General features: G+C 32.4%; 1 protein-coding gene across 16 annotated transcripts in view; it reads left to right on the forward strand.

The window, feature by feature from the left end:
- Phcl-1 (pH-sensitive chloride channel 1) overlaps positions 1-24,840 on the forward strand; it is a 310,192-nt gene that overhangs the window by 225,959 nt on the left and 59,393 nt on the right. For 10 of the 16 annotated variants that reach the window (XM_064055574.1, XM_064055577.1, XM_064055578.1 and 7 more), the window contains exon 5: positions 19,456-19,520. In XM_064055574.1, the coding sequence (XP_063911644.1) occupies positions 19,456-19,520 (65 nt within the window). Of the gene's footprint in view, positions 1-17,562; positions 17,647-19,455; positions 19,521-24,840 lie in introns of all 16 variants that reach the window. The other 6 variants (XM_064055571.1, XM_064055572.1, XM_064055573.1 and 3 more) reach the window with 1 other exon arrangement.

The following is a 24,840-nucleotide window of genomic DNA, read 5'->3' on the forward strand; positions in this document are numbered from 1 at the left end:
GATTTTGGACTATTTCGATTTTTAGGTTTAGAGATTTTTAAATTTTGCGATTTTTCAAGTTTTCGATTTCTATTCCTCTTCAATTTTTCACTTTTTGCATATTTCGATTTTTCAGTTTCTTGGTTTTTTGATTGTTTGACATTTCGGATTTTCGGTTTTTCAAATTTTCGATTTTTCGGTATTCGAATAAACAAAATGGAAACATTCCACAATTCTAAAATTAAAAAATCAAACATGAAAAAATGAAAAGGTGTAAAATGGAAATTTTGAAAATTCTAAAAACTGGAAATTAAGACCTCGAAAACTGAAGAAATGAAAAATTGAATAACTGAAAGATTAAAAACTGAGAAATCGGAAAATTGGGTAATTGGAAATCCAAAAATTGCATTACAACAATTTAAAATCGAGAAATTGAAAAATCAAAGATTGAAAATTTCAAATTTCAAAAACCGAATAAACCAAAAATTACGATTGGAACGAACATTAAAAAAATGAAGGAAATGAAACGAAAAACTGTGTCTTTAAATCCAGAAAATGAGAAATAAAAATCAATAATAAACTGAAAAATCGTATAATGAAAAATTGTAGTATCGAAAAATTGCAAAATTGAAAAATCGCAAATCAAAAATTGAAAAAAAAAATGGAAAAATTGGAAGTTGAGAATTTGAAAAACTGAAAAAAATAATGAAGTTGAACAAACGAAAAATTATGAAACCGAAACATTGAAAAATCAAAGAAACTGAAAAAACGAAAATTGTGGTATCAAAAAATTGATCTACGATGAATAAATCCAGATTTTTCGATCAATTATAAGATTTTGTTTTACGATTTTTTTTATGCAAAATTTTGAGATGACGTCATCAATTTATTAGAAGGGAATAAACGAATAAATTTTGATTAACGATTTATCACGATTACGAAACATCCAGAACTTGAAAAATCGAAAAATGGAAAATTAAAAAGTCCCAGAAGTCATATCGAAAAATTGAAAAATAGAAGAAAAAAAACTGAAGAATCGACAAACTGAAAAATCACAAAATTGAACAAAATATCCAAAAGTTAGGAAATTAAAAAATTGAAAATTTGAGAAACTGAAAAGTCAAAAAAGCAAGGTCGAAAAATCCTAAACCCAAAAAATTGAAAAATCGAAGAATTGAAAGAACGAAACTTTGAGAAGACTTTGGAAAAATCAAAAAACAGATTAATTGAGAAAACGAAAAACTCAAAATTCAGAAAAATCTAAAATTTAAAACATTGAAAAATTAAAATATCATTAAATAGAAAAACGGAGAAATACATACATAAAAAAACAAACAAAAAAATAAAAACTCGAAAATCTTAAATTTAAAAATTGAAAAATTGAATTATCGAAAAATCAAACATTTTAAAAATTGAAAAAATAAAAAAAAACAGTCATTGAAAAATCTAAAAATCGAAAAACCTAAAATTTAGAACATTGAAAAATTAAAATACCGTAAAATCGAAAAATTGAGAAATCCATACATTAAAAAAAACAAAAAAATAAAGCTTAAAACGTTTGCGAGATTTGAAAGCATTCGGTTTTGCAGTCTCAAGGTTAAATTACAATATATTGTTATACAATTTTCATTTTTTTTTCGAAAAATCTGTATATCTAGGGTTAAAATTCAACACGGAGGAGTATTTTATTTTATAAAGTTAGCCAAATTTTGGTTAAAAAATTTGACAACAATCCATCCAGTAGTTTCGGAGATTATATGTCTAGTAAAAATTAATACAGACGACTGCCAGACAGACAGAAAGAACGAAACGGGAGACCACTTTTTCGTAGTCTAGAGGTCATGAAACGTCTAGATCTAGAAAACGTGACACTGTCAAGCTCACGCTCGGGACGTAAAAATGCAAAAAGTTTGAGGACCCCTGCTTTGAATAAATATGTTTTCGCACAATATAAGATCATCCCTTACACATGTGCCGCGGATAATGAAGTTAGCCTAAACCCACCCGTCCTTATTATAAAACTGTGTGTCCTACGCCCTAAACCAACACCACCAGCAACCGCCGGGGTTGTTCGAACATGGCGTACCGGAATCCAATCGGAATCCCCATTTCGGGAGAGATTTACATAGATAGGAGTCGTGATGAGGAATGCCACTGTGTAGCGTTTAGCGAATCGATAAGCTATCTAGCAAAATAAAACCGAAAACAATTTCACCTCCGCCACTAAAACATCTACAGCGAAATATTCCAGGGAGCGATTATGGCTGCGGTCTTTTTTATTTAACGGAAGTGTTATTACGGACATAAATCCAGCAAACGCGGACCGTTTTGATAGGTTTATTTTGGTGTAATAGCCTGTGAAAGTTTGAAAGTCGATTTTCTAATCGAAACGCGGATTAGATGAATTTACATCCAGATGTAGCGGTAATCTGTGTAAAGCTTCGCATTAAATAAAACGACAACTAAATTTCGAGATTAAACTTAATGCTGTCGGACGGTTTTTACATTGCACTTCAATCCGGTTCGACTCCGGGTGTTTACGACTGAGATCTGCACAATCTCGAGCCGAACAAGAGGCCATAAAGCAGCCGAGTGGCAAAGGCGTGTTTTTGGCCTCTAACGAGGGGAATGCAGTTATAAATGATAAACTGAAAAAAGGCTTTGTGTGGGGTTGCCTGAAGAATATTACTACGAGAGTAATGGGTTTTCAGATGTTTTTAGAAAAAAGTAGGGCATGTAAATGTAGTCTTTTGGTTGGGAACCAATTATTAGGTTAAGTTGTTTTTAATGTAAGGTTAGGATATTTTCTCGACATTACATGACCCCTAGAGCACAAAAAATAGGTCCCAGTTTCCGTTTGTCTGTCTGCCGTATATGTCGATTTTTATTACATAGATAATCTTGGAAACTATAATTGTAAAACACTAATCAAAATTTGGCTAATCCTTTTCAGATAGAAACACAAATAAACAAAAACAATATAATCTCCACTCATCGGCCAGTGGACACCAAAACGACGGAAAATAGACCTGATCTAAATTCTCCAATCTTTCCAAAATTTCTAGAATTTCTATTCTCTGGAGGTCCTTTAAACTCTAATTATTTGTAGAGTGTCCTGATACTCTAAATTCTCCATGTTCTCTTATCTCTAAGAGGCTTTCTTGATCCTATAGATTTTCTAAACTCCCTAGCTAGCGTAAGCTTTTTAAAATGTTTAGATTCTAGACAATTTAAATGATCTAGATTCTCTAGCCCATCTACAAATTTTAGACGTTATACTTTGTAGATATTTCAGGCTCTCTAGGTACTTTAAACTATGCAAAGTCTATATGTTTTGTTTGGTCTCTAGATATCTTAGATTGTCTTTAACCACGCGGCCTTCTAGACCCTATAGATTCTCTGGACTCTAGGGTTTGTCGGTACTAAATAAAGGATCTATGTTCTCTAGACATTGTAAAATTTTTAGATTATCTAGATTCTTTACATGAAGACTCTAGAAACTCCATAGACTTTCCAAATCCTCCGTAGATTCTCCAATCCCTAAATTGCTTAGATTGTCTAAGTTCTCTGAAGTCTCCATATTCTTTAAGATCTGTAAACTCTGGTTTGGCTAAAGTTAGTACACTTTCGCGATTCGCTAGCTCTTTTAAGTTTTCTAAAGATTTTAGATTCCAATATATAGATTTTGGAGAATATGGTGACTGTAGAAAACCTAGACAGTCTAGGTGATTTAGGACTTGGAAAATCTAGAGTAACTTTAAAGAGTCCAGGAGTTTAGAAGGCCTCCAAAATATAGAGAATCTAAACAAAAGCTTTCGAAAATTTATGGAATTTGAATTGTTTTAGTTTAGAATTTAGAGCTTGAAAACTGTAGAGTTTTTGGAGCATCGACAAAATGGAGAAAATCGACCTAGAAAGAGAATCTATAATGCCTAGAAGCCCTAGAGTGTATATAGAGTCCATAGAAAGTAAAAAGTCGAGGGATCCGTGATTACAGACAAGGTAGGGAATCTAAAAACTCCTGGTTATAGACAAGGTAGGAAATCTAGAAATTCTATCAAAAGTGTAGAACTTAAACCATCTATAGAATATGGTATGCAAACCTAGAGAATATAGACAATTTAAGTCATTGGGAACTTAAAGACTTGAAAGATTTTACAGTAGTTAGAGAACCCAGAAAATTTATGAAATCAAGCAAGTCTAGAATCTACAGCTGGCAGTTTAAGAATTGTAGAATTTAGAGAAAATTTAGAGAGTCTACGGAACTTAGAAGGATTACAGATCATAGAAATGTTGAGTGTTTAGAAACTTTCGAAAATTTAGAAAATCTGGACTCTTTTAGTTTAGAGTTTGTTTACAACGTAAAGAATTTAGAGAGTTTGGAGAATCTACAAAATGGAGAAAGCCTACCTAGAAGTGAAAATTTAGAAGTCCTAGAAAGTATAGAGTTTACACAAAGTATAAAGTCGAGGGGTACTCCTAATTATATGTAGACAAGGTAGGATAACTAGAAAACATATCAAACATGTAGAGCTTGAAACATCTATAGAATATAGTATCCAAACCGTGAGAATCTAAACAATTTAAATCGTCTGGAACTGAAAAACTTTAAAGACTTTACAGTTGCTAGAGAACTCAAAAGATTTATAAAATTTAGCAAATCTAGATGGCATTTTAAGGACTGGAAAATCTGGACAGAATTTAGAGAGTCTACGGGACTTAGAGGTTTCCAGATCATTGAAAATATAGAGTACGTAGAAACTTTAGAAAATCTAGAAAATCGGAACTCTTGTACTACGACTACAAAACGGAGAAATCCTCCCGAAAAAAGAAAATCTAGAATGTCTAGAAGTCCTGGAGTATACAGAGTCTACAGGAGGTACAAAGTCGAGACGTACTCCTGATTATAGATAAGGTAGGATATCTAGAAACCCTATCAAACGTGTGGAGCTTGAAGCATCCATAGAAGATAATATTATCTGGAGTTTAAGAATTTGAAAGACTTTACAGTGGCTAGAGAACCCAGAAAATTTATAAAATTTAGCAAATATATAGCCCATAGTTGGGAATTTAAGGACTGGAGAATCTAGAGAGAATTTAGAGAGTCAATGGAACATAGAGGACTCCGAGATCATAGAAAATGTATAGTTCTTAGAAACCTTACAAAATCTAAAAAAATCTAGACTTTTTTAGTTCGAAGTTTAGAGCGTAAAGAGCTAGAACTGAGAATCTAAAATGTCTAGCAGTCCTAGAATGTATACAGTCCACAGAAAGTACAAAGTCGAGGGTAGTCCTGATTATAGACAAGGTAGAATATCTAGAAACCCTATTAAACGTGTAGAGTTTAAAGCGTCTATAGAATATAGTTTCTAAACCGAGAGAATCTAGACAATTTAAGTTATCTGGAGTTTAAAAAGTTCAAAGACGTTACAGTAGCTAGAGAACCCAGAAAATTTATAAAATCTAGCAAGTTTAGAATCTATAGTTGGCAGTCTATAGGTTGGAGATTTTAGAGATAATTTAGAGAGTCCACAGGATATAGAAGGCTTCTAGATCATAGAAAATGTAGACTACTTAGAAACTTTAAAATAGCTAAAAGGTCTGGACACTTTTGATTTAAAGTACCTACAAAAGTCGAAGGCTACTCCTGATTATATACAAGGTAGGAAATCTAGAAACCCTATCAAACGTGTAGAGTTTGAAGTATCTATAGAATATAATATCCAAACCCAGATTATCTAGACAATTTAAGTCATTTGGAATTTAGAGACTTCAAAGACTTTACAGTAGCTAGAGAACCCAAAAAAGTTATAAAATCTAGCAAGTCTAGAGTCTATAGTTGGCAGTTCAGGGGTTGGAGAATCTAGAATGAATTTAGAGAGTCTAGGGAACTTAAAAGGCTTCCAGTTCATAAAAAATGTACTAAGAAACTTTATGAAATCTAGAAAATCTGGACTCTTTTAGTTTACAGTTTGGAACGTAAAGGGTTTAGAAAGTCTGGAGAGTTTGAAGTATTTATAGAATATGCTGTCCAAATCGAGAGAATCTAGAAAATTTAAGTCATCAATTTACAAAATCTAGCAATTCTAGAGTCAATAGTTAGTAATTTAGGGGTTGGAGAATCTATAGAACATTTAGAGAGCCTACTAAAGATAGAAAGCTTCTAGATCATAGAAAATGTAGAGTAGTATGAAATTTTAGAAAAACTAGAAGATCTGGACTCTTTTGGTTTAAAGTTTAGAGCGCAAAGAGTTTAGATAGTTCGGAGAACCTACAAAATGTAGATAGCCTACCTAGAAATGATAGCTTAGAATACCTAGAAGCCCTAGAGTATATAGACTCCACAGAAAATACAAAATCGAAGGCTACTCCTGATTATAGACAAGGTAGGAAATCTAGAAACCTTATCAAACGGAGAAAACCTACCTAGAAGTAAGAATCTAGAATGTCTAGAATTCCTAGAATGTGTAGAGTCCTCAAAAAGTATAAAGTCTAGAGTACGCCTGATTATAGACAAGGTAGGATATCTAGAAACCCTACCAAACTTGTAGAGCTTGAAGCATCTATAGACTATAGTTTTCAAACCGAGAGAACCTAGACAATTTTGTCATCTGGAATTTAAAAACGTCAAAAACTTTACAGTAGCTAGAGAATCCAGAAGATTTATAAAATCTAGCAAATCTAGATTCTATAATTGGCAATTTAAAGACTGGAGAATCTAAAGAGAATTTAGACAGTCTACGGAACTTAAAAGGCTTCCAGATCATGAAAAATGTAGAGCACATAGAAACTTAAGGAAATCTAGAAATCTGGACCATTTTAGTTTAGAGATTAGAACGTAAAGGTTTTAAAGAGTCTGGAAAATCTACAAAATTGAGAAAGCCTCCAGAGAAGTGAAAATCTAGAATGTCTAGAAGCCCTAGAGTGTATAGAGTCTACAAGAGGTACAAAGTCGAGACGTACTTCTGATTATAGACGAGGTAGGATATCTATAAACCCTATCAAACGTGTAGAGGTTGCAGTATCTATAGAAGATAATATCATCTGGACTTTACAGTGGCTAGAGAACCCAGAAAATTTATAAAATTAGCAAATCTAGAGCTCATAATTGGGAATTTAAGGATTGCAGAATCTATAGAGAATTTAGAGAGTCTATGGAACATAGAAGACTTCCAGATCATAAAAAATGTAGAGTTCTTAGAAACTATACAAAATTGAAAAAAATTTAGACTTTTTTTAGTTCGGAGTTTAGAGCGTAAAGAGCTTAGAGAGTTTGGAGAATCTACAAAATGGAGAAAATCTAGCTAGAAGTGAGAATCTAGAATGTCTAGAAGGCCTAGAATGTATAGAGTCCACAGAAAGTACAAAGTCGAAGGTACTCCTGATTATAGACAAGGTAGGATATCTAGAAACCCCATTAAACGTGTGGAGTTTAAAGCATCTATAGAGTATAGTTTCCAAACCAAGATAATCTAGACAATTTAAGTCATCTATAGTTTAAAAACTTCAAAAAGTTTACAGTAACTAGAGAACCCAGAAAATTTATAAAATCTTGCAAGTCTAGAGTCTATAGTTGGCAATCTAGAGGTTGGAGAATCTAGAGAGAATTTAGAGAGTCTACGGGATATAGAAGGCTTCTAGATCATAGAAAATGTAGACTACTAAGAATCTTTAAAAAAAGCTAGAAGATCTGGACTCTTTCGGTTTAAAGTTTAGGGCGTAAAGCGTTTAGGGAGACTAAAGTACCTACAAAATGCAGATAGCCTACCTAGAAGTGATAATCTAGATTGGCTAGAGGCCCTAGAGTGTATAGACTCCTCAGATACTTAGTACAAAGGCGAAGGCTACCTCTGATTATAGACAAGGTAGGAAATCTAGAAACCTTATCAAACGTGTAGAGCTTGAAATATCTATAGAATATAATATCCAAACCCAGATTATCTAGACAATTTAAGTCATTTGGAATTTAAAGACTTCAAAGACTTTACAGTAGCTAGAGAACCCAGAAAAGTTATAAAATCTAGCGTCTATAGTTTGCAATTTAGGGACTGGAAAATCTAGAGAAAATTTAGAGAGTCTACGGAAGTTGAACAGCTTCCAGATCATTGAAAATATAGAGCTATTAGAAACTTTAGAAAATCTAGAAAATCTGGACTCTTTTAGTATGGAGTTTAGAGAGTCTGCAGATTCTACGAAATGAACAGAACCTCCCGAGAAGTGAAAATCTAGAATGCCTAGAATGTCTAGGGTCCACAGAACGTGTAAAGTCGATGGGGGCTCTTCATTATAGACGAGGTAGAATATCTAGAAACGCTATCAGAAGTATCTATAGAATATAGCATCCAAATCGAGGGAGTCTAGACAATTTAACTCATCTGAAATTTAAAGACTTCAAAGTCTTTACAGTAGCTAGAGAAACCAGAAATTTTCTAAAATCTAGCAAGTCTATGGTGTATAGTTGGCAATTTAAGGATTGGAGAATCTAAAGAGAATTTAGAGGGTCTACGGCACTTAGAGGTGTTCCGGATCATAGAAAATGTAGGGTACTTAGAAACTTTAAAAAATCTAGAAAATCTCAAATCTTGTAGTTTAGGGTTTAGAGCATAAAGAATTTACAAAATTGACAGCCTTCCAGGAATTGAAAATCTAAAATACTTAGAAGTCCGAGATTGTAGGGCACCTGAAAAATCTATAATACCTACGTTTAGAGTCTAAATTGTCGAGAAGGTGTTGAGAAACTATAATAGACATAGATTTCAGAGATCTTACAGTAGCTAAAGAGCCCAGAAAATTTATTAATTCTTGCAAGTCTAAGGTCTACACATTTTAAACATTATAGAGACTGTAAAAATATCTAGACATTCTAGACAATTTAGGAATTGGAGTATCTCGAGAAAATTTAGAGATTCTTTATGCACTGAAGGCCTTCTAAACCACCTAGATTCTCTTAAGTTTTTCTAAATTCTCTAATACCTAAATTGCCTAGATTGTCTGAGTTCTCTAAAATCTCCATGTTCTTCAGGATCTGTAGACTCTAGACTTGCCAGAGTTTATAGGTTTTTGGCTACTGTAAGCTCTCTAAATTCTTTAGATTCCAGACTATTTAAATCTAAATAAAAAACAATATACATTCTGTAGACTATCTATAGTTTCCAAACAACATATTCTGTAGATATTTCAGGCTCTACAGGTTTTATACGGTTTCTAGCTACCCTCTCGCGCATTCTAGATTTCTAAAAGCTCTAAACTTGCTGTATTCTATGGAGTCTGTTCGCACCCTCTAGGTTCTCCAGCCTTTCTAGACTCCTTCAGTTAACCAAACTCTCCAGACTTCCCACATTTTCTAAGACTCTCTACAATCTAGGGTTTCTAGGCATTCTAGATTCTTTACACTTTTAAAGCTCTAAACTCTAAAATCTAAAATCACAAAACTGAAATATCGAGAAATCGAAGTGAAGAATTGAAACGTCGCGAAATCGAAACATCAAAAGATCGAGAATTCGAGAAGTCCAGAAATCGAAAAATTCAAAAATAGAAAAATTTAAATAACGAAAAAGAAAAAATCGAAAATTTTGAAAGCCAAAAGATTGAAAATCCGAAGAATTGAAATTTGAAAATTCCAAAAATCGAAAAATTCAGCAATCGAAACATCAGAAAATGAAAAAATTGGTCGAAGGTTAATTCGGCAGTACTTCGCTCGCCCCTGAAGTAGAATAAAACATATCCAGCTCATTGAAAAAATTACAAAATTTGATTTTGGGAATTTTATTTTTTTCATGAGGATCTCTATTGACTAAAATACAGATAATATGTATGACCATTTTATATTCGCATTTTGTGTTCGATAAATGACATTGAACTGGGTAAATCTGAATCTTATTTAGATTTAGGAATACTTTTCACCTCTTTTTTTATTTAAGTGGCGTTAAATTTCTTACAATCCTCTTAGCATGCAGGATTTTCTTCGAGAATACCCCAACTTTACAACACACAAAAACCGGCACAGATATCGTGAAAACGTGTAGTTATCAAAAGACATGAAAATCAAGCACGTCCATAAAACTTTTACTACCATAAATCAGATAATATTAGATATTTAACAACTTTAATCCACGCGATATTTTTAAGATAATTCGAAAGGTCAAAAGTCGATTAAGAAAAAAACTCAAAATGTTGTAATTCTGTCCATAAATAATAATAATCATGATAAATATAAATACAACAAAGAAATAAAAAACAGTGAATAATAAAACTTACACACGTACGTAACTACATCAATTCTAAATGTAAACGTAGACAAAGGTGTCATAAACATAAAAACTTCCGTAACTGAGATAGCAACGTACGTCTGACAAGTCCTATTCTTGTTCCCCAGCGTTTCAAAGCAATCAAATAACAGAACAATACGATCCTCTGAAAACTGTGTAAAACGTGATCGATTAAAAAAATCACTTTTCTTTATGTGTTTCCGTCCCATGTAAGAAAACAATACAACCCGGACCGGCCCCGGAACTCCACCGATTAAAAGAAGATAGATCAATAAGCGGCAGCCCAGAACAAAGAACCGGTGAACCGAGTGAACGGCCACAGGGTAAATAGAACTCGCACTAACATTCGAAACAAATAAAAGATTCATCCCCGGCATGAAAATAGCAAAGTTGTAAAGTCAATTCGAGAGGTGAATCTCGTAAAATCTTAAATTATGGATGCAGTTTATGGAATATGGAGCCCTCGCTCTCGAAATTGAATAAGTAAAGCCCGCTGCAAGATGTAAATAAGAGATCATATTCTTTTTAATTTCCATTACGTTTTATCTGCTATTCTTTTTAAAGTAAATTAAATTACGAAAACATCACGAGAAACCTTATAATATTCATCGTCTTGCCTTTCATCATGGATCTATTTGGATTCTTTTACGGTAGACCTTACGGCTTGTTATGATTTAATTAACGAACTGGATTCGCTGAAATAAAAGAGAAGAGATGGCTGCTAATTAGACGCTTCGAAAGGACCTTTGGATTATGGTGGGTTAACGGGAGCTTTGAGTCCGGGATACTTGTGACGTCACGAAACGAGCACTTTTTCGTGTTATTTTTCATTATGAAAGTCGCTGGATTTCGCCACAGTTGCTACAGTTTTGAGCAGCCGGAGGCGTTTTTTTTTTTCAAGATACAATACTATGAAGCGAATTATCCATTTCAACTTCCTAAGCACTTATTTTCGTCCTGTATTTATACAATTTTTGCCAAGTGTGACAATTTATTTTCACACACAAGGGAATTATAGCTTGTATTATTTCTGTGAAACCACTTTTCTATGGCCGCTTTTTGCCAATCCGGCTTACGGTACGTAACACTCTCAATTATAACCAATAAATATTTTCCTAATTGATCCACAACTGATGAAATTCCTTGTAATGTAAACGTTAATGAAATGACTTTAAATACTGCGCTAAAAATTTCTGCGGAAAATGCATTTCCCGATTTCATTTCCACCATTCTTACTAGGACCTTTGTATTTCGCGATGTCATCGTTAGTTTAATTAGCTCAGACGTATATTCAGCTTTCCCAGAACTTCAAACAACGTTTTTCGATTTATTCCTTCAAAGACTTGTTTGAAGTCTAGAAATAATAAGTGGGGCTGTACATTGAGCTGATTCCTCTAAAATTTATTTCACAATAAAGCTCGTTCTTTAAAGCCGCATTGATTTTCTGGAACTAGACTTACCGTTGTTGTTTTCTTAATGTTTTATGACGAAAAGTTATAATCCAGGTTCTCAGTCGTCTGGCATTTTTCTCCGTTCTGAATTTTATTGTTTTTTCATAAGTTTCAGCGCTAGCTGGTGCTTTTTTATTTCTTAGTTTGTACAGTGTGTCTAACTTCAAGTGGAAGCACCAATTGAGTTTTAACGGTAAAAACTATTTTTTATTTTATTTTGTATTTTTCTCCATTTTTGTTTTTCATTCTTCTCTCTTAATTTGTTACCAACACTGTGTACTTTGAATGGTACAGTTTGTCTTTGAGGATTGCATTTTCAACTCACCTTTCAAATTGACAGTAATCTGACACGATGAACATTCTATCAAAGACAAATGTCCAAAAATCGATGGCTGACTTTGATCGTGTTTTTTATTATCACTTGGTATAATCTATTTACAGATATAAAACAGATATTTTCCGCTTTGTATTTTCTTAGAAATGTTTTATTTCCTCAAAACATTGCTGTAAAATTATTTAGACAGAGTTTCCCTCGCCCCTGAAGTATAGTCATACAAAAACAATTTTTTGCAAATATAAGAAAAACAAACAAAAGAGGTGACAAAAAAGTGAAAAAACGATTACAAAAAGGGGACAAAAAGAGATAAACATGCGACAACAAAGAAAAAAGGAAAAAACGACAAAAGAAGGCGCAAATGAAAATGCCAAAAAAGCAATAAAAATGGAACCAAAAAGAAATGAAGACCAAAAAAAGACGAAAAAACGCCGTAAAAAAGAAAATAAATAATGAGAAACTCCACCAAAATCGGCAAAAAAATGCTATAATAACAAATGAAGGTAATAAAAAGGTGGTAAAAAAGCGAGGACGAAAAATGCGGGATGAAAAGAATGCGGTAAAAAATAAGATAAAAACAATACAATTTTAAAAGTGTAAAAAAAATGGCCAAAGAATGGTAACAAAAAAGAGAGGAAAAATGATGATCAAGAACAGAACAAAAAACACGACAAAAAAAGAAAACAAAAAACCTATTTAAAAAAAAAGTGTCAAAAAAAAGGTTAGAAAAAGTCTCGAAAACAGTGGTAATAAATGCTATAAGAAGAAGATAAAAAAGCGATAAAAACTTGGCCAAAACCTATTAAAAAGGGACAAAAGAACAGAAAAAGAAACGACAAGAGCAGATAAAAAATGGGCACAATAAAATTGTATTAAAAAAAGAGAAAAATACGCCACAAAAAGAAGGCTGGAAAAATTGACAAACGGGAGATAAAAAAGGGACAAATAACAAAGGCAAAAAATGTAGACAAGAAGAGGTAACAAGAAACTGGATAAAAAGCGATCAAAAAGGGACAAAAACGAGACACAAAGGAGACAGAAAAAATCCATAAAATGCTTACAAAAATGCAATAAAAAGGGTTAAAAAAGTGCACAAAAATGGCAAAAAGTCCTACAAAAACAGCAAAAAGTAGAAACAAGCGATACAAAAAGTCACAGAAAAGCAAACAAATACGAAAAAAATCGTCAAAAGATAGCGAAAAGAAGCAACAACAGGAGATAAAAAATGAGGATAATAAAGGGACATAAAAAGATGAAAACTGCGGAACGAAAAGAAACGAACAGAAAACGGGTAAAAATAATATGACAAAAGGCGATAAAATAGAGATCAACAAACCGAACATAAAAAAAATTGCCAACAATCACCCCAGTACTTTCGGAGATTATCTGTCTAATAAAAATCCGTGACGCCAGACGGACAGACGGACAGACGGACAGACGGGCAGACGGACAGGCGGACAGGCGGACAGACCGACAGACGGACAAACGGACAGACAAACAGACAGACGGAAACGGAAGACCTATTTCTTCGTACTGTAGGGTTCATGAAAGATCGAAAAAACGTAAAAGTAGAGGCTCGATCGACGGACTCGATTACAATACTTACTTCGTTTACGTTGGAGAAGTAAAAATGTGAATAAATCGTCAAAGAAACATAACATAAAGGACGAAAACCAATGATAAAGAAGAGGACATAAAACACGACAAAAAAACAGACAAAAAAACAGAAAAACCGACTAAAAATGTTACAAAAATCCATAAAACAGTGGCAAAAAATGCTAAAAAAAGATATAAAAACGCTAAACAAGCGACAAAAAAAAGCAAAAAGAAACGGCAGGAGGAGATAAAAAAAGGTATTTTAAAATGGTATTAAAAAAAGACGCTAAATACGCGACAAAAAGAAAATGAAAAAAAAAGATGGCAAAAAGGAGATAAGAAAAAGAATTGGCAAAAGCAACATAACAAAAACGGGAAATAAGTGAGTGGAAAAGGGTGACAAGAATGTAGAAAAAACGATGCAGTAGGGAACAAAAGCGTGATAGAAAAAACACAAAATAAGGCCATAAAAGTCCCAAAAATCCATGAAAAAAGCTTAGAGAAACTGCACAAAAATGGCAAAAAATGCCATAATAATGAAAAGATATAAAAAAAGAAGACGAAAAATGCGGGACGAAAAAAAAGGTAAGAAAAAAGAATCACAAATGATGATAAAATAAAGGACAAAAAACGAGCCAAAAAACCTATTAAAAAAAGGTGTCAAAAAAGTTTAGAAAAAGTCACAAAACAGCGGTAAAAAAGCTATAAAAAAAGATATAAAAATTCCATAAAATCCGGGTAAAAAATCGACCGCAAAAACGATGAATAAGAAGGAAAAGGAAGGATGGGGAAAATGTGACAAGCAGGAGCAAAAAAAAGGAACCAAAAATACGACATAACAAAGAAGAGAAAAGTGGATAAGAAAAAGTGACAAGAATGTGGATAAAACGCGATCAAAAAAAGGACGAAAACGAGACATAAAGTAGGCAGAAAAAAGGCAAAATAAAACCATCAAAAGGTTACAAAAATGTAACAAAAAAAATTTGAAAAAAGCCACACAAACGGCAAAAAAATGCTACAAAAGTCTCAAAAAGAAGAAAAAATGCGACACAAAAGCACTAAAGAAATCAACCCAAAAAGCCATAAAAAAGCAAAAAATACGACAAAAAAAATCATGGAAGAACAAGAACAATAGACAAAAAAATGGGAATAATAAAAGGGTATAAAAAAGACGAAAAATGCGTAACGAAAAGAAGGCAGGATGAAATAATATGACAAAAGGCGTTAAAAAAATGCAACATAAAAAAAAGGACGAAAACCAATGGTAAAGAAAGGAAAAAAACCGCCACAAAAAAAAAATAGAAACAGAAAAAATGATTAAAAAATGTAAAAGCACAAAAAAAACCTATAAAAAAGCGACAAAAGAACGCAAAACGAAACGACAGGAGAAATAAGATAACATTTTAAAACGGTATTAAAAAGAAGACGTTAAATACGCGACAAAAAGGAAATGGAAAAAAATGGCAAAAATGGCGAAAAAAGGTGACAAGAATGCGGAAAAAACGATAAAATAGGGGGCAAAAACGTGATTTACAGGAGACAGAAAAAACACAAAATAAAGCCACAAAAAGTCAAAAAAATACATCAAAAAAGATTAGAGCAAATGACATAATAAAAAATTAACACAATAAAAGGGTATGAAAAAAAGAGGACGAAAAATGTGGGACAAAAAGAAGACGGGAAAAATTATGATAAAAAAGAGGACCAAAAACACGATAAAAAAAAGCAAATGGGAAAAACTATTAAAAAAGGTGTCAAAGAAAGAGTGGAAAAAATCACAAAAACAGTGGCAAAAAAATATAAAGAAAAAAATCGATAAAAACCTGGGCAAAAATCGTACCGAAAAAGCAAAAAACTCTAAAAGAGCATAAAAAGAAACTACAAAAGGAGATAAAAAAAACTGGCATAATAAAATGGTATTAAAACAAGAGAATGAAAAATACGCTACAAAAAGAGAGCGGCGAAAAGGTGACAAACGGGACATAAAAAAAGGAGCAAGAAATGCAACAGAGGTTAGAAAATGTCCACAAAGACGGCAAAAAAACTACAAAAAGGTCAAAAGGAAGAAAAAATGCGATGTAAAAGCAGTAAAGAAATCAATCAAAAAAGCCACAGGAAAGCAAACAAATACGACAAAAAATCGTCAAAAGATAGCGAAAAGAAACAACAACAGGAGATCAAAATTGAGGGTAATAAGGGTATAAAAAAACGAAAAGAAAGCGGGATGAAAAATATGATAGAAAGACGATAAAATAGAGCCCAACAAATACAACAAAAAAAAATGGGGAAAAATGACCAAAGAAAGATAAACAAGAGGACGAATACCAATGATAAAGAAGACAAAAAAGCAGAACAAAAACGATTAACAAATGTTAAAGAAAGTCCACAAAACAATTTCAAAAAAGCCATAAAAAAGAAGATAAAAAAAGCAATAAAAATTCGGCAAAAATAGAGCGAAAAAGAATCAGGAGATAAAAAGTGGACACATAAAAAGAAGACGGGAAACGAGAAGGCAAAAAGGAGAAAGAAAAAGGGGCCAAAAAACACAAAATAACAATGGCGAAAAAAGTGTGCAAAAAAGGTATAAAAGGGGGAAAAAATGGTAAAGTAGGAGACACAAACGAGAATTAAAAAAGACAGAAAAAAGACAACAAAAAGCCATAAAATGGTTGCAAAAATGCAACAAAAAAGATTTAAAAAAGTCCACAAAAAATATCAAAAAAAGCTGTATAAAAATATCAAAAAAAGAAGGAAAAAAATGCCATAAAAACACTAGAAAAACGACCCATAAAGCGATATAAAAGCAAACAAATATCCTATAAAAAAAAAATAAAATAAAAACCAATAAACGCAAAGCATACAAAAAGAAAACAATAAAAACGATTAAAAAAAAGGCTATTAAAAAATGAAAAAAGTAACCAAAAAACTCAACCGAAAGAGGATAAAAAAAAAAGATGACAAAAACAGCGAAAAAACAAAAAGTTACAGGCCCGTTTCACAAAATTTGTTTTTGATTATCTCGTTAAATTTGTTACTAATGATCATTTATTTTGTCAAATAAAAAATTAATTTTAAACTTACAAAGATTTTTTTTATTCTGAATAACCTTTCTTAACAATTTTTTCATATTTTCAATGACAAATTAAATATCAATTTGGCGCATCAGAGTGGTTAAAATTATGTTGAAATATTTCCAAAAATAGTTCTAAACGACATCTACATGTCAAAAAAAATTCGAATCATTACCTAACTCTGTGGAAAAAATTCCTGTGTAATTCGTGAACTTTTCCTTGTTTTTTCTGTATTTGTTCGTTTAAACAATAAATTTACATTTTGTTTGTCATTGTTTTTCCGCTGTTCTGCTTTTTACATACTTTTCACAATTTTTGTAATCAAAAATTCCTTTTATTGTTCACTATGTTGTTCGCTAATGTTTTCACGGATTCTTTTTTCTGACTCAAGTTTATGTATCTTTATCTCTCCTATAAGCATAATAACGATAATTTTATATCCATCATCATAAGAACCGCCTCTTAGTTTCGTCTGTATTTTTTATTAACTGTGTTTTTCAACATCCACAATTTTTTAGAAGTGTCTTAAACTCACAAATGTATTAAATAATGGTTTATTTCTGTCCCTATGCAAAAGTCTTTGTCAAACTTAAAAAAACAAGACGTTATTATCCCTACAACTTTGAAAATTTCAGCTCGCTACTTTCCTTCCAGAACACGATATCCTGTTGACGTCTTCGACGTTGCAAGGATAATAAATAACACGTCTGATTTAAGTAGATTATTTACGGGTCCGTATCACTCACCATACACCCTGAAAATAATCGAAATATAAACCATACTTTTAAATTAAAATGCGTCCGCTCAGAATCTAAGTCAGATACCAACATTGCACATTTGTCATGTGGCTGTTGCTGTTACAGATGCGGACTTCTGCTGTGGTCTGCAGTCACCCGAGGATGCCAACTTTGAAATACACAACATCCCGTCAAGCAGCAAACAGCGTGGTCCGTTATTTGTTCCTATCACCGTTAGAAAACACACTCAAATTCTATTTTTCTATATCCTCCGCTTTAGTTAAAGAACTACAGAGCTCTTTGAAAGTAGAGTCTACGAAATAGTGAACTGCGATCATTATTCGGCGGACTCTACTTTAGTCATGTTATGCAGGGTATCCGACGGTCGATCGTCTTACATCGCTATCCATCAGACGCACTGACGTACGACGAATATTAACAACCATCCATTAAGTATCATCGTCGCGCAATTTAATTTATTCGGTTACCTATTTCTGTGTGGCAACAACGACTTTTTCTAATTTTGTTTCAAGGCTAGGTCCACATTGTCGGATGGCTAATATTGGATTCAACCCAAGCGCCGACTAAATTTTAATAGCAATCTCTTAAGAAGTTAATCGATAATCCATTAGACAATTGAAATTGGGATCCCTTGCCGTGTTAGGGCAAAATTAACCTTCAGACAAGTGTGTACACAGTCGGGTTCTCAGCCACTTTACAAATATGCTCCTAATCGATTCTATTTTTCTTAGTTAACACTTGTACTGGTAGCTAAAATTAACTGTAGACAAACTTTCTTAATTAAATTAATTGTCGAACTTTGTTGCCAAGGTTTAAAAATAGTCGGCGCAAACAAGTAGATGAAACGGTTGTTGTTATTAACGTCGCTTTCTAACTAATTCATGAAATAGTCAATTCTCTATTTGATAAAACATGGCGATTTGTTATGGCATGCTGACTGACCGAAAAACGTTCTATTTCTTGACCCTTTTTTGTTGCGTTTTGAAGGTGTTCCAGTGTACTTTTTCTGGATCGCCTAGCGTATGCCCTGTATATCAAATTTTGATAAAGTAGAAGTCCTAACTCTGTAGTTCCGTTGAACATTTTGGATGCTTTTTGTGCCTTGCATTCATCCTTACATTTCTTCTTGATGTTGAATGTTGTTGACCCCTTATATCATTCACTGTATTTTTGTAGATTAGATAGTTGTTTAGGTTTCCGCAGCTGTTTCTACATGAACCGGTGATTCCAGATGTGACCATTTTTATTTTTATGTTAATATAATATAGATGCTAGATTTAGATTTTAAAATTCGCTCTTTGCGTAACGAGTATCTGCTAATGAAAATTTTGCTTGGTTTTCTGTTACTAAATCGAAAAGTTGCTAAAATAAAACTGAGTGCAAAATTGTTACTTAAAACGTCAAAAATTTTTATATACATTTTCACAGTTGTAAATAATGTAAGACACTCAACAAAATGTTGCACGATTGTTCTCTGCATGTAATATTTAAATGTTACTGCATGCACTATGTCATGTAAATAAAGCATTGTCTCTCATCTCCTTTCTTCACACGTGAATAAAGAGATGTTGTCACTCAGTGATGGATAAGACCTTTATTTGCTTGTACTACGAATGACTCTGATTTAAAGCAGATAAAACCAGATTTTCTCACTAACGGTAATTTTCAAATTATAAACTAACAACAGAAAAAATATGATCATTTCAACCTTGAAACATAAAATTATGAACGAACAAGAAAATAAGTATGATACAACATTGTAGTTCTAGAATGTAGCCACGTTCGTATTCTTGAGCACGTCTTCACATGAAAGTGAGAAATAATAGCGATAGCATAATAGGACGGCCAAAGAAAGGTCCGAGAAAATTTAATCTCACTTGTACCTTCTAAAATTAGATTTAGTCTTTTCGTGAGTATTACGTTTCTGCACAATGCAAAATGTAGAATCTCAACTTTCCGACGTCTTTGCCTTTATTATAAGACATGCTTTATTTTCAGACACCGTCAACGTAGGCGTAAGCGTCTTATTGCTTAGTTTAGCTTCCCCGGACGAGTCCAGTTTGGTAAGTGAGCATTTTCTTGAGCACGAGTTACTGGAGTGTGTGTGGAATTAAGAGTTTGTAATGCGGGTTGGGGTAAATTAAGAGTAGTGCATTCAGTTCGTTATTTTTAAAGCAATATTGTCCTTTTTGTCATAAATTGACGTTCACTTTGTAGTTTATCAAACTTAAAATTAATTATTAACAGTTTTCGTGTCCTCAAGGACTATATTGACAGCTCTACAACAATAAACGTTAAGAATTATTATTATTTCCTTACATCTTGGGAACGGCTCATTAATGATCCGTTTCTTTTTCCCCTTTGTGAAGTTAGCCATGCCATCACTGAATCAATGAAGCTTAAAAATCGCTAAAACCGAATAATTCTCAGAAACAGATGAGATTTTGATTTAACTTTTTTTAAAGGTTTATTTTAATACATTGATTGAATTCAGAAACATGGCAAAAGGTGACTGTACATATTTATATTTTTAAACAACAATAAGCAAATTTATTAAACAAAAATTTATTGATATTATCAACCTCTTCTGCCATCTATTTATGACCTCACCTGACCTGCTGTTAAATTTCGAAAAAAGAAGAAAAATCAAGATTCTGGAAATTGTGGAAATTTTGGAATTTAGAGAGATTTTAGAAATCTCAGAAAGTCGCAATATGTTGCAAATTTTTTGCTCAAAGTCTTTAAAACATAGACAATCTAGAATTTTGGATATTGTTGACATTCTAAAATTTATAGAATTTTAGAAATTGTCGAATTTCACCGAACTTAAACCTCCTAGAATAATTCTCAACCAGGTCATGGTAAGTCAGTGCAAGTCAGACCAAGTTATGTCAGGATATGGGTTGGTCAGGTTAAGTGTGGTCATGTTAGGTCTGATCAGGTCAGATCAAGTCAGTTCAGGTTAAGTCAAGTCAAAAGATTCTATAGTAAGTATTATATGTTCAGACAATCTTAGAAATTTTAAAATTTAATGAATTCAAGAAATTTTAGAACTTATAGAAATTTCAAAACGTCAGAACAACAACAACTTTTTGCTATTGTTCAGATGACTTCAGATTCTAAAGTTGTAGAATTTTAGAGATTGTTGAGATTTTAGAACCTCTAACTAAATAACTAAATGTGAAATAAAATTAAACCATTGTGATATAAAATCTCCTAAAAATTAAAATGGATTGTCTTTTTAATCCTGACCGGACCTGCCAACTTGACCTGACCCAACCGGTCTTTAAATGTCACGGAAAGTCAAACCATTGTTATCTAAAATCTCTGAAAATATTCAGGAGGATTGTCTTCATGTATGTCATTTTAATCCTGATCTGACCTGACTTGGCTTGACGTGACTTGAAAGGTTAATAAACGTCAGGAAGAGTGAATTGTCATGTAAAATCCCCGAAACTACTAAAATAAACTGTCTTCAGATACTATTTCCTGACTCTTTAATTCTTTACTGTTATTAAAAACCGAAACAAAACTAAACAATTTTGCTCTAAAATCTCCTAAAAAATTATAATGGATTGTTTTCATTTATTATTGACTGGCTTTTCAAACCTGATATGACCTGACTTGACACGGCCTGACCTGACTTAAATGACTATTAAATGTCTAGGGAAAGTGAATAATTGTCTTCTAAAAACTACGAAAACACTAAAATTATTTGCCCCCATATATTATTTCCCGTCTTTTTATTCTTTTCTGACTTGATCTGACCTTACCTGACCTGAGCAGTTATTAAATGTCAACGAAAATTGAACCTTTCTTATTTAAAATCGCATTAAATTTGCAACAAATTGTGTTCATATATTATTATCTGTCTTTTTGATCATGATTTGATCTGACCTGACTTGAATGTTTATTAAATGTCTAAGAAAATTAAGTCAATTTTATCAAAAATCTCAAAAAAAATTATCTTCAAATATTATTTCCAGACTTCTTTAGGGATATCTGCCTTGACCTGACCTGACCAAATGTTAAATGTCTAGGAAAATTTAATATCTTTACCCTAAATTGCATTATTAATTATTAAAATGGGTTCTCTTCATATATTCTTTCTAATCTTGTTCTAACCTAACTTGACCTGACCTGACTTGAACGGTTCTTAAATCTCAAGGAAAATTGAATCATTTTTATTTAAAATCGCATTAAAAATTAAAACGAACTGTGTTCATGTATTGTTGTCTCTTTTTAAACCTAATTTGACCTGACCTGACTTGAACACATCAAATATCTAGGAAAATTAAATCAGTTCTATCAAAAATCTCCGAAAAAAAAATGAAATGTCTTCATATATTATTTCCTGAGTTTTTTATTAATATCTACCCTGACCTAATATGATCTGACCTGACTAATTATTAAATTACTATGAAAATAAAAAAGTGGACAGTAAAGGTGACAAAAAAGTGAAACAAGGACTACAAAAAGGGGATAAAAATACGATAAACGTGCGACAACAAAGAAAACGGAGCTTCTTACTTATATATCATTGATTTCGTTTTTAGTACTGATCTGGCTTAACTTGATCTGACCTGAGCTGAGCAATTGTTAAATGTCTAGAAAAGCTGACTTGATCCAACCTTATCTAACCCAACCGGTTTTTAAATGTCCGGAAAAATCAAACCAATGTTATCTAGAACCTGTTGAAAATTTCAAATTTGTTGTCTTCATGTTATTGTATGTCTTTTAATACTGATCTGACTTGACTTGACACCACCTGATCTGACTTGACTTGATACAACCTGATCTGACTTGACTTAAGCTGACTTGACCTGACCTTACTTGAACGGTTTTTAAATGTCTGAGAAAAACGAACATTGCTATTTAAAATTTACCGAAAAATCAAAATGAATAGTCTTTATACATTATTTCCTGGGTTTTCAATTTTTTATAACCTGACCTGACCCAACTTGAACTAACCTGTTATTAAGTATCAAAAAAAATTAAACAATTTTGATGTAAAATCTCCATGACTTGCTACGACCTGATCTGACTTGACCGGTTTGTTAAATGTCAAAGAAAATTCAATAATTATCCACAATTTCATTAAAAAAATTAAAATCGTATCGTCTTGACATCTTATTGTACCTTTATAACCGTGATCTGACCTGATCCAACCTGACCTAACCCAACCGGTTGATAAATATCAGAAAAAAATAAACAAATGTTACCTAAAACCTCTTGAAAAGTTCAAATGGATTGTCTGCATGTTATTGTATGTCTTTTTAATCCTAATCTAACCTGACTTGACTTGAGCTGACCCGAGCTGACCTGACTTGAATGGTTATTAAATGTCTAGGAATCATTGTCACTAAAATCCCAAAAAAACTAAAATGAAATGACCTGACCAGTGGGTAAATGTCTAGGGAAATTGGATAATTATTGTTTCATAAAAAACGAAAAAATATTGTCTTCACCTATTATTGTGTCATATTAATCCTGATCTGACCTGATATGACTCAACCTGACCTGATTTGAACGATTATTAAATGTGTAGGAAAATTACATATAACATATTTTATTGCCTATTTTCTATTCTTTTCTGACCAGTTCTGACCCGACTTGAGTTGACCGGTTGTTATCTAAACTCTTTTAAAAAGTTAAAACCTTTATAAATAATTGATTACGTTTTTAATCTTGATCTCACTTAACTGGACGTGACCCGACGTGACCTTGTTAAATGTCTAGGAAAATTTAAAATAGGTTCTCTTCATATACATATTATTGTTTGTCTTTTCAATCCTAATCTGACCTAACCTGACTCAGCCTGACCTGACTTGAACGGTTATTATTTCTTGAGTTTTTAATTTTCTCTGCCTTGACCTAAATGAAATAATTTTGGTCTAAAATCTCCTAAAAAAATAAAATGGATTTTTTTCATTTATTATTATCTGTCTCTTAATCCTAATATGATCTGACTTAACACGACCTGAAGTTTTTTCATAAAAAAATTAAAATTTATCGGCTTGACTTGTCTTGAGCTAGGTCGACCTGACTTGAACGGTTATTAAATGTCTAGGAAAAGTGAATCATTGTCACTAAAATCCCTGCAAAATTGAAATGAGTTGTCTCCATACTTTATTGCTTGTGTTTTTAACCCTGATCTTGACACTTGATTCAACCTGACAAGACATGACCTGACTTGACTTAACCTGACTCGACCTGACATGATTTGAACAGTTGTTAAATGTCTATCTTTGTCACCATTTTAAACGTGTTTTAAGTGTCTAGGAATAAAAAAAATCATCACAATTGAGATGGGGTGGGTGGGCGGGGTTTATATTTTGCCTTTTTTTCTTAATGTACATAGTATTTTTTTCACAACATGGAACTTAAAACATGTTTAAAATTAGGCTCCGCCCCATAATTGTAAAATCCATATTTCCTTGCAAAAATGTACAATTTTAACCATGTTTTCAGTTTCTAACGCCCTTTTTTTTCTTTTGTTTTTGTCGCTCGCTTTTTTGTTTTTTTTTTTTTGTCTTTTTTTTTGGTCCTTTTGATGTTTTTTTCGCATATTTGGCCGCCTTGATTTTCATTTTTTTTTCACCTTGCCTATATGTATTTTATTTTTTCTTCCAATTCTAATCGTCTGTTTTTGTCCCCATTTCAGTATGGTTTTTCGTTTCCTTTTTCCTCCAATTTTGTTATTTGTTACTTATCGCTTTTCTGGCTTCTTTTTTAGTCCATTTTTCCCCATTTTTCGGTTGCCTTGTTTTATCGCAACTTTTCTCACTTTTTTGTTACTTCTCTTTGTTGTTTTTTTGTCGTTTTTTATCGTTTTTTATGACACTTTTTTGTCGCGTTTTTTACCATGTTTTTGTATAATTTTTTTGGACTTTTTTTTGTCTCTTTTGTGTTCAGTTTCATCTCCTTTATGTGGCAACTTTTTTTACTTTATTTTCTTTGTTTTATTGCTTTTTTTGATGTAATTTTTACGTCATTTGTCGCCATTTTATTAAGACTTTTTTGTCACCGTTTTTATCGCTATTTTTCGACATTATGATGTGGTGATTACTTTTTCTATTTGCTGTTGCCTTTTTTGTTGCGTTTTTTTGTTACTTTCCTTTCTTGGTTTTGCCGTTTTTTTTTCAAAAAAAGTATTATGCTTTTTTTCCTTTTTTTGTCGCGATTTTTGATTACGTTTTTATCGTTGTTTTCTTTTTCGCCTCTTTTTTTTGTATACGCATTTACATTTTTTATCTCCTTTTTTTTTGTTGTCGCTTTTTTTCGTCCTTTTTTTGGCTTTTTTGGTCCTCCTTGATGCTTTTTTACGCCTTTTTTCGCCTTTTTTGCGATTTTTTTGTCACCATTTTTTTTCGCTTTCTTCCT

The sequence above is a fragment of the Zophobas morio genome, unplaced genomic scaffold (assembly GCF_036711695.1).
Source record: "Zophobas morio isolate AGI-343-1 ecotype UQ-CSIRO unplaced genomic scaffold, CSIRO_AGI_Zmor_V1 ptg000014l, whole genome shotgun sequence".
Taxonomy (NCBI): Eukaryota; Metazoa; Arthropoda; class Insecta; order Coleoptera; family Tenebrionidae; genus Zophobas; species Zophobas morio.